Below are 15,113 nucleotides of genomic sequence, written 5' to 3' on the forward strand. Positions count from 1 at the left end.
AAAAAGATTAGTGCCTTTGCACATTTTAGCATTCATTTGTGCCTTTTGCTTTAACAAGGCAAAATTGAAATAACAGTGTGACCACATATCAAATCAGTAATAGAGTAATAGTTGTAGAACACTGCAATCTGCTGGACAGGGCCTTGGGCTTGAATTTAAAAGCCTTCAAAACAGATGTCCTGTATAGAGATCACAAAGGGACCTGATTTAGGGTAGTCAAGACAACCAAGTGAAAACTGGAGGTGCATTTAACACAGAACAGTAGGCACTATTTTACACAAAGGATTGTTGGAGTCGGAAACAAACTACCCAGTGATATTGTTAAAGTTGGTACCATGGAGCTGTACTGCCATCTTTCAAGTTACAAATGGATGAAATCCATTAATTAGTTGCTATAAACCAAAAGGGATAGATGAGCACAATGACCTCTCTTTTGTGAACTTTGTCTGTTAAATATTGCTACTTCAATTGAAAGCCTTGAAATGTAGGTAATAAATCTGCTATTAAGATATATGCCCATCAGTTAACAGAAAGCCAATTAATCCTGGAAAGGGTTGTGGAAACCCATAGCCTAGTTAAGAAGGATAAGGCAATTTGTAGAATTCACACTCTAGGTTGGATGCCAGTCCATTGCCAGGTACGTTTTGTAAGATAGACAGTTTAGTGACCCTGATTAACCTGGCCAGCATGTCTGTTAAGAGGTGGTAGGAAACCCAACCTGGCAAAAACTCTTGTGAATTTGAGAAGAACATGCAAAATCAGGCGTGTCCCCTGTCGAAATTGATCTCAGGACCAAATGGTGAACAGCCACCCCCCATTAGCTAGAAGGCCTGCGCTCTTAGATTTTATGTTCACTTGGTCCAAATGGCATGTTGTGCATTTGTTCCTGTTGCAGTGTTCAAGATGAAACTGCACAAATGAGGGTGATGTAATGGGCAACTCTTTGCCCATTATGAAGGAATGGACTCTTTAAGATGACCAGTGACCCTTCTCCCTGTTTCCACTCTTCCTGTTGTGCTCTGTGCATTTCAGCTTTAGTGTCTTTCATTTGTGCCTTGTGGCATTTCTCTGCAGGGTTTGCTGTAACACCCTAGTGGAAGAGAGGAATTCTTCAGTACATTAAGGAATGCTTTGGATTGTGTGGTTGTCTCAGAACATATTGTGTGGACTTTCTAATTTATAAAAATTGTTACAGATAGATCATCACTAATGGCATTTGGTTAAAAAAAGATACTGTTGAGTGCCTTTTCTCCCGTCTTTTCCCACAATATGGATTAAATGTTAACATCCTCTTATGTCATTAATGAAAGCAGTTATGCATTTCCATCCAACCTGCACTCATTGGTTTGGGAAAAGAGTCCAGAATCAGGTCATGTTTAGGTGTCTAGACAAGGTACAAGCTGAATGCAAAAGCAGAATCAGAAGTGGCTGTCTTTTCAGTGTAGGCTATGGTGGATGGAAATGGGACATTCGGAGGCTGGTTTTAGTTCTGTAATAGAACTGTCCGACAGTGCTGGCGGTCACTGGGCCCTTCCTCCTGAGAGCCGTGCCAGGTTTTACATTTTCTGAAGCTGGAAAGTATAATGTATTAGATTGCTGTGCCGCACAGTCCTTCTTATACTTCTTCCTTATAGTTATTTTTCTAATTATTTGTACAAAGGTGGTTTCAAGACCCCTTTAGATGACATAAATACAAAAAACAAGCCTTAGCTTGGAATAGGATTGGGGGCAGGAATGTAGTCCCTGAAAAAAAAGTGAAGCATTGTCTTGTAGCCTAGACTTTAAAAGTGTAGGTTTGGTTGTGATTAGCCTTTAACAGACATGTCTCAACTCGAAGGAAGGCTCGCAGTGTAACAGAGGAAGTGCTTGCAGCCGTGCACAACACATGGTACATTGTGCTCTGCCTGCTGTGCTCCAGGCCTGTCTGCATAGCTGCCCTCAGAAGGAGAGGGAGGGAGAGACGGAGCGATCAGGTTACATTGGTTTAGGACTGGAGTGTTTTTTTTCAATGCTCCTGGTAGGCCTGTAATTTAGAAGAAAAATAATAACAGCAATTGGTGACTTCAGAGGAATTTTTAAAGGTGGCACATACTTTGTAATGTCGAGACTGATGTGTGGACTGTTGACAGTAAAGCAAGATGATCCAGCTTTTAGTATGAGTTTAATTAAACTCCTCCCAGCCTATATATACAGTAAAGATTTTAGAAGTGCTGACTAACCCTAGCAAGGCTCTCACATTATCAGTCCACCCTTGCCGCAAAGCACTGTAATAAAATATAGTATCTAGTTTTTCATGTATTTGTGTAAGCAGCCCTGGAAACCTGAAATTGTACTTTTGTGCATTCTGAAGTCTGAGGTGATAAGAAGGCAAAACAAAACCAAATGAAAATTGATCACTAGCTGCAGTTTTTCTAACGCATTTAAATGTCACACAAGGTATAAAGTTGTTCAATAGTACTTTTCTCTGCACATATGGAATTGCAGGGATGCACTAGCTGATTTTTTTTCTGATTGACACTACCGATAAAAGTGAATGAACAAAGGACAAGGAGGCAATCAAACAATTTTTCTGCATGCACAACACTGATCTTCCAGGAGGCTCTTATCTGTGTGATCATCTTTAAGGCTGATATAGGGCCCTGATGAACAGTATTTTTGAGGAATGAGGTGCAGCTAGTCCTTAAGTTTATATCAGCTGTAAACAAAACAGTAAGAAAATGTACTAAATCCAGTACTGAATAACTGAACCCAATATCTTTCTCTCATGTGTGGTGTGACTTACAGAAAACTTTGATGACTGTGACAGGGCTACTTAACATACAAATCTTCCACTCCACTTTGCTGCAGTGTTTTAATACAGCTGGCACCTTAATTGTTGTCTTGATCAGAATAATAAAATTACTGAGCTGCCTGTTGCAGCGAAGATTATTGGATAAAAACCCTACCAGACAGAATAACTAAATAGCAAATAGTGTTGAAGGGTCAGTCTACCAGTTGAGAGCAACTATGATTCTAGACTGTTTGGAATGAGTGTGTTGTATGAAACCAAAAGCTAAGTAACGTTCAAGACCTCACCAGGATATTTTGAAACAGAATAGTTTTGCATGAAAGGTTTGCTGTTATTTTTCCATTCTTACAGTAGATGACCAGTTATCACCTAGCTAGTCTGGTACGTGGAGAAAGAAGCAATCATTTGTTTGATGTAGACATGCGCAAGACCAACAGTTACAGTGCATTTCACTCATCTATGAACTGCAAAGGTTTTCTTATTGTTTGTATTGACTTATCCTTCTGTTGAATGCATTTGCACTTTTAGAACACTCACTTTAAACCAATGCCACATGTTTTGTGCTCCATTAAAGAAAGATAGCATGTGAACTACTGACTGCTATTCTGTGCAGAATTGTATTTTATTGTTCTATTGGTTCTTCTTGAATTTAACAAAAGAATGTGCCTACTGTTATTTTAACCAAGAAGCTGACACCACACCTTTGCCATCATTTATCTCAGATTCCTTTCCATTCAATATTTGGTTGGGTGAGCTACATTACTAAGGTCTAGCCCCAATCTTGGGAGGCTGTCCTGCAATTTTTTATTCCAATTTGGTTCTTTATGTAGTGACCTCAGTCACTCCGACGGCAGGCGGAGCGATGCGCCGGTTGGAGTATTTCTCGGTCGCAGTTAATGGCAACGTCAGCTCAAAGATTTGGTTCAAGCCACCAAATGGAGACTGGTGTGCCGACAAGCGGACCCCGCTGATGTGGGATTAACGCTAGGAAAAGAGAGATTTAGTGACCCTCAGTCACTTTTTATATTGGAGGTTTAACTTCGGCAATTTACCACCTTTCCAGCTCTTCAGGAACAACTGCTTTGAAGAAGCCTCAAAAACTGTTGAGGAGTCATGTATTTATGGCAGAATTGGCTTTGTTTCAGTTACAGGGTTGAACTGACCTGTAATTTCTTGAAGCCCAAAGGCCTGAGATGCAGTGGTACATTTTTAAGGAGTTGGTTTCTGAGAGCCCTGGCAAATTTGGAGTATTTATTGGCTTGCTTTAATTCTGTTAGTCCTGTTTGAAGTGCCATTTGACAGGTGTCTGTGCTCCCAACCTGTAGCAGCATGATGTTCACTGTCAAGTTTTTTTTACCAACTCCAGCAGTACTTTTTAAGCTATTGTTACAGCCTGGAATGCTGTTTTATGGCACAGTGCTCCCAGCCTGCTCAAATCAAAATGGCTTCCAACACTCCAAAGGAATCAGAGCTGCCATCTTTGGCCTGTCAAAATATCGCTATCACTAAACTGATTGCCTTCTGATTTCACGTCATCAAGTAGCACTATGTAGACATCTTTAAATGATGTTTTATTACTTGTAACTACGGAGTGTTATCGCCTGTAACTGAACTGTCCTCAGTTAACTTAAATTTTCTGATATTTCCCACTTAACTGCCACAATCGTTGTGATATCTCTTCAGGAGAAAACACAAATTTAATGAACCAGTCCTTTGATCTTTAAGAATGTTTGGTAGTAACTTGAGAATCTTGAGTGTTTGTTCGTTTAAAATGTGGGATCTCACAATCAGTGGAAGAGCTCCTTAAGGAATCATTCCTTGTTGGATGCTGAGGGCAAATTACACATCGCTGCCCCTCAAACTTTCACACTGACTCTTTCATTTTTGAGAAAAACTTCATAACTTATAGTAGCTTAATAGCTGTAGATAGATGCTTTATTGATCCCGTGAGGGAAATTGCAGTGCAACAGCAGCTTAACACAGTCAACACAGCACAGTGTAACGAAATGATACAATAATACAATACATACAATACAATCAATACAGTCTGTGAGAAGTGCACTAAGAAGAGTTACTCGCTGTCCAGAATATACAAAGAACAAACCAGAACAGTACACAAAAAGTTGTATTGCACATTATACATATATTGCACAAGTCCCTGGCATATATTGCACAAAAACAGTTGTAAATGGGAAAAGGCCAGATGTAGGAGAGAATTTACTGTTTAGTCCAAAAGCAGGTCAATGTTGCCTCTGCCCAGATGCAAGGTGGATGCGTTGTACAGTCTTATGCCAGAAGGCAAGAATAACCTTCTGTAGCGCTCCCTGTCGCACCGTGGTTGGATCAGCCTATTGCTCAATGTGCTCTTCATTCTCACAAGCATGTCATAGAGAGGATGGGAGATGTTGTTCATGATGGGCTCTATGTCCTCTTTGGACACCATTCTCCTCTCAGCCACTGCCTCCAGGGGGTCCAGGTCAGACCCAATGACAGAGCTTGCTCTTCTGATGAGTTTGTTCAGCCTGTTAGCATCCCCTGCTCTAATCTCAGAGCCCCAGCATACCACCGCGTAGAAAATGGCGCTCGCCACAACTTTACTACATCTTACAACATCTTACTACATACATTGAAGGACCTGAGCCTCCTCAAGAAGTAAAGTCGGCTCTGACCCTTCTTGTAGATGGCTTCAGTGTTTCTAGACCATTCTTAGATGACCAATCTTCCAATTCCTAGTAAGATCCACCTGCTCTTCCTGTTATGACACCAGGAATAGTTGTAAGTTTTTTTTCTTTTGCTCTGCTTGGGGCTTTTCACTGGCAAAGGGAGTTTACATTCAGGCTCTGATACTCTGTATGTGCCAGACTTATCTCTCAATGAGCGGTTTGTTTCAACATTAATTTCAGCACCGTTCTTGTTCCTCTCTAGGCGGTCACAATCCTGACCATGTGCTCCATGGTACAGGAGCCAAGCCTGGCTCCAATCCCAAGAAGGCAGTGGACGGGTCAACGGTGTCTCCTGAAGATGCAGCACGTTTCCTTAGTTGCTACTGTTCAGGCCACTGTCCTGAGGATGCCAAGAACAACACCTGCGAGTGAGTCCTCAACCCATACAGGACCGTGGGCCTCAGGCACTGCTCTACTCACAGCTGACTGCCTTTCTGGGAGGTTTTATTAGCAGGTGTTAACTAATAAATCATTTTTTGGGCTTCTTTGTTGTGAGTGTTGGTTTTTGCATTGCAGGACAAATGGCCAGTGTTTTGCCATCATAGAGGAGGATGAGCACGGGGAGGCTATCCTGACCTCTGGCTGTATGAAGTATGAAGGCTCAGACTTCCAGTGCAAGGTAACGTACCTGTAGAAGATTAAACATATAAAGGTCTGATATGGCATTTCAAAGCTAAAAACTATAAAAATCTTATTAGTTACTTTTAAGGAGAATGCTTCTTTTATCCTGGAACAGGTGTTTCACATTGTAATAACTAGATGGCCTTGATGAAAATTTGAGTAATGCAGGAATTTAAAGTAGGGCTTTTCTTTTCCTTTCCAGGATTCCCCAAGAGCTCAGTCAAGACGCACTATTGAGTGCTGCCGGACTGACTTCTGCAATCGAGACCTGCAGCCAACTTTGCCTCCTGTCATTGATAAAGGTGAAGAGCAGTGTTTCTTCAGACCATGTTTTGTCATAGCTATTTCCAAAACACACTCATAAAAAGTCCTAATGTAAAATGTTACTTTGTATTAGTACCAAAGGTATTGCACAGGTAACATGAACCTGTTTGAATAAGAAAGCCCTGACCATTTTCTTATTACACAGGCCCCTTCTTTGGCAGCACACACTGGCTTGCCTTTTTAATTTCGGTGACGGTGTGCTGCTGTGCTCTTATTGCAATTACCATCATCTGCTACTACAGGTAAGATTCCTTGAAGTTCACTCTTGAAGTTTAATTTAAGAAACACAACATGATAATTCTTCATGTTCATTTTTAAAAACAAACTTGAAATGAGATTTACTATTTGTATTTTGACAGTGATTTGACTTGTTTATTCTTTCATTTGTCCTTTACTTTTAAATAAGTGCTTCAGTCATACAACATGCATTTCTAATGAAATGTGAGAAATTGCCTGTTGTGAGGCTAGTGAACTTGAACTTAATCAGTAAAAAAGCTGTCCCTTCTGTCAAACAACTTAGGACAGAAATGTCATTTTTTGCTATTGGCTTGTGTTTGGCTATCAGGTACAAGTGGCAGACAGAGAGGCAGCGCTACAACAGAGACCTGGAGCAAGATGAAGCCTTTATTCCTGTGGGAGAGTCTCTCAAGGATTTGATTGACCAATCTCAGAGCTCTGGCAGTGGTTCAGGACTGCCACTATTGGTAAGATTAATGTATTTGTCAAGTTTGGTCAACCATGTTTAATGATAGTGTGATAGTGCTTAATTTTTTTAATGTTTTTTAAAATGGAAAAATAAATTCAAAAGAGAATGGAATTGTGAATTTTAATATGTATGGAAGCCAGTGGCTGAGACATGTTGGACCCCTTGTAGGTGCAACGCACAATTGCCAAGCAGATCCAGATGTCGCGTCAGATCGGGAAGGGGCGCTACGGGGAGGTGTGGCTGGGCCGCTGGCGTGGGGAGAAGGTAGCGGTCAAGGTGTTCTTCTCCAGAGAGGAGGCCAGCTGGTTCAGAGAGACTGAGATCTACCAGACTGTCCTCATGAGGCATGAAAACATTTTAGGTTGGTTAATTTATTTCCCTTTGATGCTTCTTCACAGTGGTAAATATTATTGGATACATGAGCTGGACAAAAAAAATCAGACTTGAAAGTAATAGCTGTGGAAGGAATGAACACTTATGCAAATAACATTTTTATTTCTTTACAATGTTGTATTGAGCCTTAAAGTTTGTTGCTAGCATTTTTTTCTTTCACTCAGACCAGCTGTAATGAATCAGCTGTTCTCACTAAACATTTTTTAGTTCTTCACCAGCCATTGTGAATAGAATAATGCTTTGTACTCAAACCAGCAGATGGCAATATTTGACTCGGGCAAGGTGCAGGTGATAAAAGTGGAACTGATCCCTTGTCCATTAATCTAAGACTTAAAAATGTAGCTTCTTCTGAGACTGCAAAATTGGCCTGTTATCCTTCCTGAGAAAAAGATCAGAATTTGAGCCGAGTCTGAGCTCAGCTTATGTGCTATGTTAATTCAGAACACTCTTGATCAGGATCAAATCCTGTTAGCACAATTTTTCCCTAGTGTTTAGTGTCTGTTCATCTTCCTTTACTTCAGGTTTTATAGCTGCTGACATTAAGGGCTCTGGGGCGTTTACCCAACTTTTCCTGATTACGGATTACCATGAGAATGGTTCTCTGTATGACTACCTAAAATATACCACGCTGGACACCAAGTCTCTCCTGAAGCTGGCCTACTCTGCTGCCTGTGGTTTGTGCCACCTGCACACAGAGATCTGTGGCACACAGGGCAAGCCTGCCATTGCTCACAGAGACCTCAAGAGTAAGAACATCCTCATGAAGAAGAACGGCACCTGCTGCATCGCTGACCTGGGTCTGGCTGTTAAGTTCAATAGGTATGTTGGAACCCAGAGCTTTGTTTTGTCAAATTGAACAAATTACTTGCTGCATTCATCAGTAGCTCAAAGGTGTTGCTGATATTTAAACAAAAAGGGTAACCTGTGGTATAAAACTAATTGGACAGGGGCTCTCTAGCACCAGGGTTGAAGATCAGTGTTAGCGTCTGTAAAGCCTTGTCTGGAGTATTTATTCAGTCTACAGAAATGTGGTGGTGTTTTTTAAATAGAATAATAGTCTCATTTAAAAATGCTAGTGTTTTCTGTGTGGTTAAGGAATTAACAGAAAACACCAGCAGAAAAATAGCTTGTGCTGTATGATGGCCTCCTTTTCCTTGCTGCAGTGACACAAATGAGGTGGACATCCCTCTAAACACCCGGGTTGGAACAAAACGATACATGGCTCCAGAGGTCCTGGATGAGACCCTGAATAAGAACCACTTCCAGTCCTACATTATGGCAGACATCTACAGCTACGGGCTGATCATCTGGGAAATGGCACGGCGGTGTGTCACGGGAGGTAAGTGTGCAGGCACCAGGCACTGCTGCTCTGACTGGGAGTAGTTTCTGTCCATTTCCTCACTGCTCGTTGCTTGAGGCCAAACTATTTTTTTGTTGTGCAGGTATTGTGGAGGAGTACCAGCTGCCTTACTATGACATGGTGTCAGCTGATCCGTCCTACGAGGACATGAGGGAGGTGGTGTGTGTCAAGTGCCTGCGGCCTGTAGTGTCCAACCGGTGGAACAGCGACGAGGTACATTCTCTGCCTTGCTTAGCTTGACTTCAGCCTGTTTTGAATTAGAGATGTTACAGTTTCATCTGTTCATTTTTACAGGTGGTATTGTTGCTTGTTTTTCTTAATCATTGCTTTATTACAGTATCCTCTGTTAATCAGATATTGGCAGGGACAATTGCCATATAAAGAAACTGGACCATAATCTTAAACATTATATTTTGGGGAGAGCAGGTCACATATAGTTAAAAATACTAGTTGTCTGCATTTCAGTCTGTGAACAACAGAACTGGGAGGAAGAACACTGTTTATTCCTCATTTTTTAAAGATAATTTTAATAACATTTCCTTTATCTACAGCAGAGCACATTAGGTCATCTCAGTGTGACTGTAATTTGTGAAATTGAATCAGCCTGAGCTGGATCAAGACTGATTGGCTGTAAACTGATTCTCTCCTCAGTGCTTGAGAGCAATGTTGAAGCTGATGTCCGAGTGCTGGGCCCACAACCCCCCCTCCCGCCTCACTGCGCTGCGAGTTAAGAAGACTCTTGCCAAAATGGTGGAATCTCAGGACATCAAAATATGAGGACTCCTCTTCCAAGCAAGCTAATTAGAGAGAAGACTCGATAAGCTTTCTTGTTCCGGTTACGAATTATTGCCCTGCCTCAGAAAAGGAGAGGGGAGACTGGCTTAAAGGCATGCAAAGGCGAGGGGCAGGAGAGAAATCGACGACCCCACCAAACCAATCGTTTTCAATTCCACTGCCTTCTCAGAACAGGCTGCTGAAATACTCGGACAAAAAGACTGCTTGCAGATAGGCAGCTCCTGCCAGAGCCATGAGGCTGTAACAGAGTCGGCCCAGGCTGTAACAGAGTCCAGTGCTGAAAGGGTACGTCGAAATCCTCATGGGCTCCTCTCGCTCTCCAACTACGGACACTCTGGGGATAGGTAGGAACTGCCGGGAATTGTGCTTTCTGTGAAAGCCCTGTGTTATTTCAAAGGCAGTGCATAATCTGCAGGTTATGGGCATGAAGAAAGTGAAACGCCATGAGGCCCGCTTGATGGAAGCCGCAAGTTACAGAGAGCTGCCCCGCCAGTTTTATATTTTCACCTGTTTACGCTCAAGCTAATTTGTTTGTGCCAGGACAGTTTTTTTTCCTGCCATTTAAAAATATATTTCTGACATGTTTTAAGTAAATACAAAGTAATTATATAAGAAGGCTACAGGAATTGGTTTGTATTTAAAATGTAAATAAACCATGAAACTATGGATGCTGTGCCTATATAAAGATTAACTATATGCTACATACTTGAGGATGTCCAGCTGTTTTTCAGTGAGTTTTGGCAACCCAGACCATCGCTGGAGAAATTATTATTTTTTGGGTGAAAAGCAGCCTTTTTCTATGGAAAAGGGTAAAGCAGCTTTGGTTTTGAAATAATGCCTTTTGTTTAAATGATGCTGTGATTTACCTGAAATCTTTGTCACTTTGTTATCAGAACTGTCCATGCAGAAAGCCTCTAAATTGTACTTTAATGTTAACCTGGCAAATGGATTTTTAAAACTTGTCTTTACCTTTCACAGTATTTGATGCCTGTTTGTTGTACCGATGTAGTTTTGGGCAGGCATACATCGCTGTGCTGAAGTCTTTGAAGATACTCAGCAATGTGAAGATTGCTAAACCACAAACTTGGTTTCTTCTCACCCAGGCTATGATGAAAAGTCATTTGTCAGATTAGTATACATTTTTGATTAATGTTTAATAAGCGGTTGATATTCATAACATACTCTATTGCAACTCTTTAAGACTTGCACAGCAATGTACATTGTAGGGGAGAGGGATTAAAGCCAAAACTCGCATTTTTTGCAATGTACAAATTTTATTTAAATGTAGTGCTGAAACAGTTTAGACCTGCTAAGTTAAGGTGAATGGACGCTTCTGTGCTTACTCCTCAGGACTCTCCCTTTTGTTTTCATGGTTTGGTTTCACCATTTTTTTAACTATTCCACTTGCTTTTAGTTGAATAGCTTCAACGTATTCACAATCGTCCGATAGTCATCCAGGTTCACATGATGTTATTTATACAAAGGTCATGTATAACTGCAGGGTGTGATAAAGTGCAGTGGCTTAGGTTTTTCCACAGACATTTTTCTCCCGAGGGTCAAATTTATTTTTAACAAATAGCCATATATTGAACAGTATTTAAGTTTGGATTATTTGATGCTGTGAGTCACAATAGGATTATGTATGTAATTAGGGATGTGTGAGGGTCTGTTTATTATGACGAGGCATAAAAGTACATGTGATATTTGTGCAATATGAAGGTAGCATTACTGGTCAACATGAATAAAACTTTAGTCCCAGTAGTATATAGTGCAGTCTTATCCTTATTTATTCATTAGATTTAAAACAAATTAAATTTTCTGTAAATACTATAATAACAAGTTATTTTTTGCCATGAAAGAACATGTATAGAAATCTACTCTACATTCCTGCAAGATTGAGGGTAAAACAGAATTTGTGTGCACTGGTTTTCCAGTGGAATTAGTTACTAAAATGGTTTATAAACCAAAACCAAATATTCATATTACCTGTTTTTGAATATCATTATTTATACCAGCTTTTCAGCTTCAGGGTTCCTCTGTAATAGTGCTTCCAGATTAGGTGGTACCAGTTTCCTGCAGTGCAGTGGAAGTATGTTGCATCAGTACATCATTATAAATTGAGAAGCCGTGAATTGTCAAGCACCACCGGTGCCAACAGCATATTTTAAAGTTCACTTCTTCAATTTGGGACATTGATCTGAAGATTTGATTGTGATATTTGAGTAGGAGTTAAACAGCCTAGTGTTAATAGGGCAGTAAAAGCACTGAATACTTCCCTGTAGCAGTACTGCTGTCACCACCTGTGGAACATTAGTACTCATTTCTAATACCTTGTCAGAACATATCTGCTTTTATGTTACAGTACATGCTGTAAGGTTTTGTTTTTTAAAATGTGTGAATTATAATAACTGATAATGAAGATTTAATGATGTACATTGTGCTGACAAGCTTTGCCATAAGCTTATTGCCTTCCAGGGTATGCCAAACTGTTGCTGATACAGAGGGCATTCATTGGCATCTCAAAAGACATTTTTCAAGTCCTTCAGTACAGTTGATAAAGAGTGAAGAAGGTTAAGCCTATTCTTCTTCCCTTGCATTAGATAAAGCCTGTTGATAGAGGTGGAGCCAGACTACAGCATGGTTGCTTGGGTCCCTCTGCATGGTTTTTCTTTTTCTGGTGTCCATCATTAAAGATGCATACATTGTAGAATGTTTTTGGAGATATCAGTGCACTACTTACATTTGTAATGTTTTAACTGACCGCAGTTGCCAAGTAATCTTTTTTGATTTCTATGTTTTTGGCCTATACTGGGGCACCCTTTCTGCTCTGTGCCCTGGAACAGTTGACCAGTTTTTTCCCCCTCCATCCTCGGCTCAGTGTAAGTTAGTGCTGATTAGGCACTATCCCAAGGCACCCAAGCCTGAAACATCTGAATTACAAGACCATAAAATAAGCACAACAACAGGAGTCAAAAAGACAGCATACACATTTGAGTTGAACATATTGCCTATTTCCATGTTGAGAATTTTAAGAATTAAGTGGGGTTCACCACAGCACTGCATTAGAAAATTGCCAATATACACAATTGTTAATGTATTAGCAGAAGAAAGGAATATTGCACAAATTGGTTGTTTTATTCTGCAACCAATGTTCTCTCACAGTAGCCCTGTAGTTGTGTGTGAAGGAGCCAAAGAGGATGAAATGGTCTTTGGGAAGAGCTATACAGTGCAGGTCAGAAACGGAAAAGCCTTTCTGACCTAGAGTTAACATTATGCTTTGTGCAGACCTGAGCTGACTGTGTAGGCTTTTTAATGCTACCTATGTTGGAAACAATGCTTATGATGTTAACCTGTGCCAATGTGTGCTTAGCCTATTGTAATTGATGGGTCAAGTGGAGAAATCACCTGCACACCTGTACCAGCCAGATGTGTTGCTAGGGTGATATGTCTAGCAAAGTTGTTCGATTTCAACCAACATAATAGAAAATACCAACTAAACTCTCACTCCCTAACAGCAGACCTATATTTTATGATAGGTAATTTTTTTCTTTGTTTTTGTCTTTGAAAGTGGAGCTACACTGGTTCTGAAAAAGACCTACTGAGCACTATACTGTTTTATCAGTCTGTTATAACTGGTGCTTCTGCTAGAAATAAAGTGGTCTGGGTGCTTTGCTGTTGGTGAAGAAAAGAGGAGGTTGGTACAGTTTAACAACAGAAATAGAAAAGACATATGAATGAGTGAAGTTTTTGTCAAACCTCTGCATCCATGTACTCTAAACCAGGGGTTTTCAACCTTTTTGACATACCCCCCCACCGTTTGTCTAAGTTTAAACTTGCGCCCCCCCAGCCCAAAACATCTCGTCACACTCACTCACACAGTATAATTGACATTATGTATACATGCATTTCAGCGCCTTTTATTAATTCGCCTTAACAGTTTCACGTTCACCGCTGTTGTTAACTTTAAGCCACTGGACCATTTTGAAGTTTGTAATCGTGGTATAATGCGAAGTCTCAATTGTGCTGTAGCCTTTGCCAATGAGAATAGACGGTATAAGATGCAACACTCCCCTCTAGTGAATGGATAATTAATTGCTATTAACCACTAGAACAACATATTCACTGCAGTTGTTTCATTCTTTTTAATTTTACTTGCGTGTTTGCACCTAAATGTCTCTAATCTCGCGCCCGCACCTTCCTCCCCGCGGAGGCATGCCCAACAGGTTGAAAACCCCTGTTCTAAACCAACAAATACGCTCAAGTCAAAATTTGCAGAACAAACTGTTTTCCCAGAAACAGTTTGGGTACAGGTTGATTTCTCCAACCTACACAGAGGCCCAAGAGTCTGCACAGAAATTTTTGTTTGTGTGTCATTTATTAGTGTTTTGTGTGGCAGAGCTTTTTAGGGGCTGATCTGATTAACAAATCAAAAAACATTCTTGGATAATGGTCCTAGTTGAATAAGGAATTCAGAAATGGGCTGAAAATGTAAACCCTCAAGCTTGCATCATGCCTTAAAATGTGGAGATGTCAGACTGAGCTTTTAGATGTAATTCCACTTAGTCCCTGTGTTGTATGTCGGGTCTAATGTGGGTTGAGGCTTGTGTTCACCCATCACAACCAAAAACATGCACTCTAGCCTTTGTTGTCTGTCCCAATGACTTATAATTCTGTGGAAGCTATAGATCCAGTTTGTCAAAACCCTTGTCAATTGGTTAAGTAAATATATCTCTAAAAAGGTATTTAGTTAATTTAGCAAATCTGTACATAGTTATAGAAAGATGGGTACGGTACATCTGAGCAGTAACCATTTTCTGTCTGCCTATATTATGCAAGAAAACCATATAGATTAACCTCTAAAATGTAACTCTTATGTGTATTTTGTAAAGCATCTGGTTTTAAAAGGTGCCTTATCAAGTTTACCAAGGAAAACTTTGGAAGAACTATGTTCTGTACACAGACTATGTCCAATGTATTAATTTTTAAGTAAATAACCTTATTTTAGTACACAACACTATTGTCTTGTTTTTGTTTATTTCAGTCTACTTGCTTTTAGGTTAAATATATTTTTGTGTTCAATTGACAAGTTAAAATGGGGGAAAAATATGGGTAAAGCTGCAAGTACCACCTTTTGAGTAACACCTCAAATATCCACAGTGCAATTGTAAGCAATTTTAGAAATTCTAGATTTCAGCTTCATGAACATTTTACTATTGTCATTTCGCAGCCATAATTTCCTTTTCCAACTGTTCAGTGATGGAGTTGGAAAATTAAAACAAACTGCAGGCTTGTATTCATCCATTCAATGATAAGCCTTCTTAACTTTAGCTGGTAGCTGAAGCAATAGATGGAGGATGCAATATTCCCAGATGTGCAGAAATAGATTCTGCCTTGTTTACTGTA

General features: G+C 40.2%; 1 protein-coding gene across 1 annotated transcript in view; it reads left to right on the forward strand.

Annotated features, from left to right (window-relative positions):
• bmpr1aa (bone morphogenetic protein receptor type 1Aa) overlaps nt 1-14,722 on the forward strand; it is a 79,380-nt gene extending 64,658 nt beyond the window's left edge. Inside the window, exons 4-13 of the mRNA XM_088916058.1 lie at nt 5,714-5,879; nt 6,028-6,130; nt 6,335-6,434; nt 6,602-6,698; nt 7,022-7,160; nt 7,331-7,523; nt 8,077-8,374; nt 8,719-8,894; nt 8,998-9,128; nt 9,567-14,722. Of these exons, the coding sequence (XP_088772184.1) occupies nt 5,714-5,879; nt 6,028-6,130; nt 6,335-6,434; nt 6,602-6,698; nt 7,022-7,160; nt 7,331-7,523; nt 8,077-8,374; nt 8,719-8,894; nt 8,998-9,128; nt 9,567-9,692 (1,529 nt within the window). The 3' untranslated portion in view covers nt 9,693-14,722. The remainder of the gene's footprint in view (nt 1-5,713; nt 5,880-6,027; nt 6,131-6,334; nt 6,435-6,601; nt 6,699-7,021; nt 7,161-7,330; nt 7,524-8,076; nt 8,375-8,718; nt 8,895-8,997; nt 9,129-9,566) is intronic.
• The last annotated feature ends 391 nt before the right edge of the window (nt 14,723-15,113 follow it).

This window comes from Atractosteus spatula, chromosome 5 (assembly GCF_055471065.1).
Source record: "Atractosteus spatula isolate fAtrSpa1 chromosome 5, fAtrSpa1.hap1, whole genome shotgun sequence".
NCBI classification, from domain to species: domain Eukaryota; kingdom Metazoa; phylum Chordata; class Actinopteri; order Semionotiformes; family Lepisosteidae; genus Atractosteus; species Atractosteus spatula.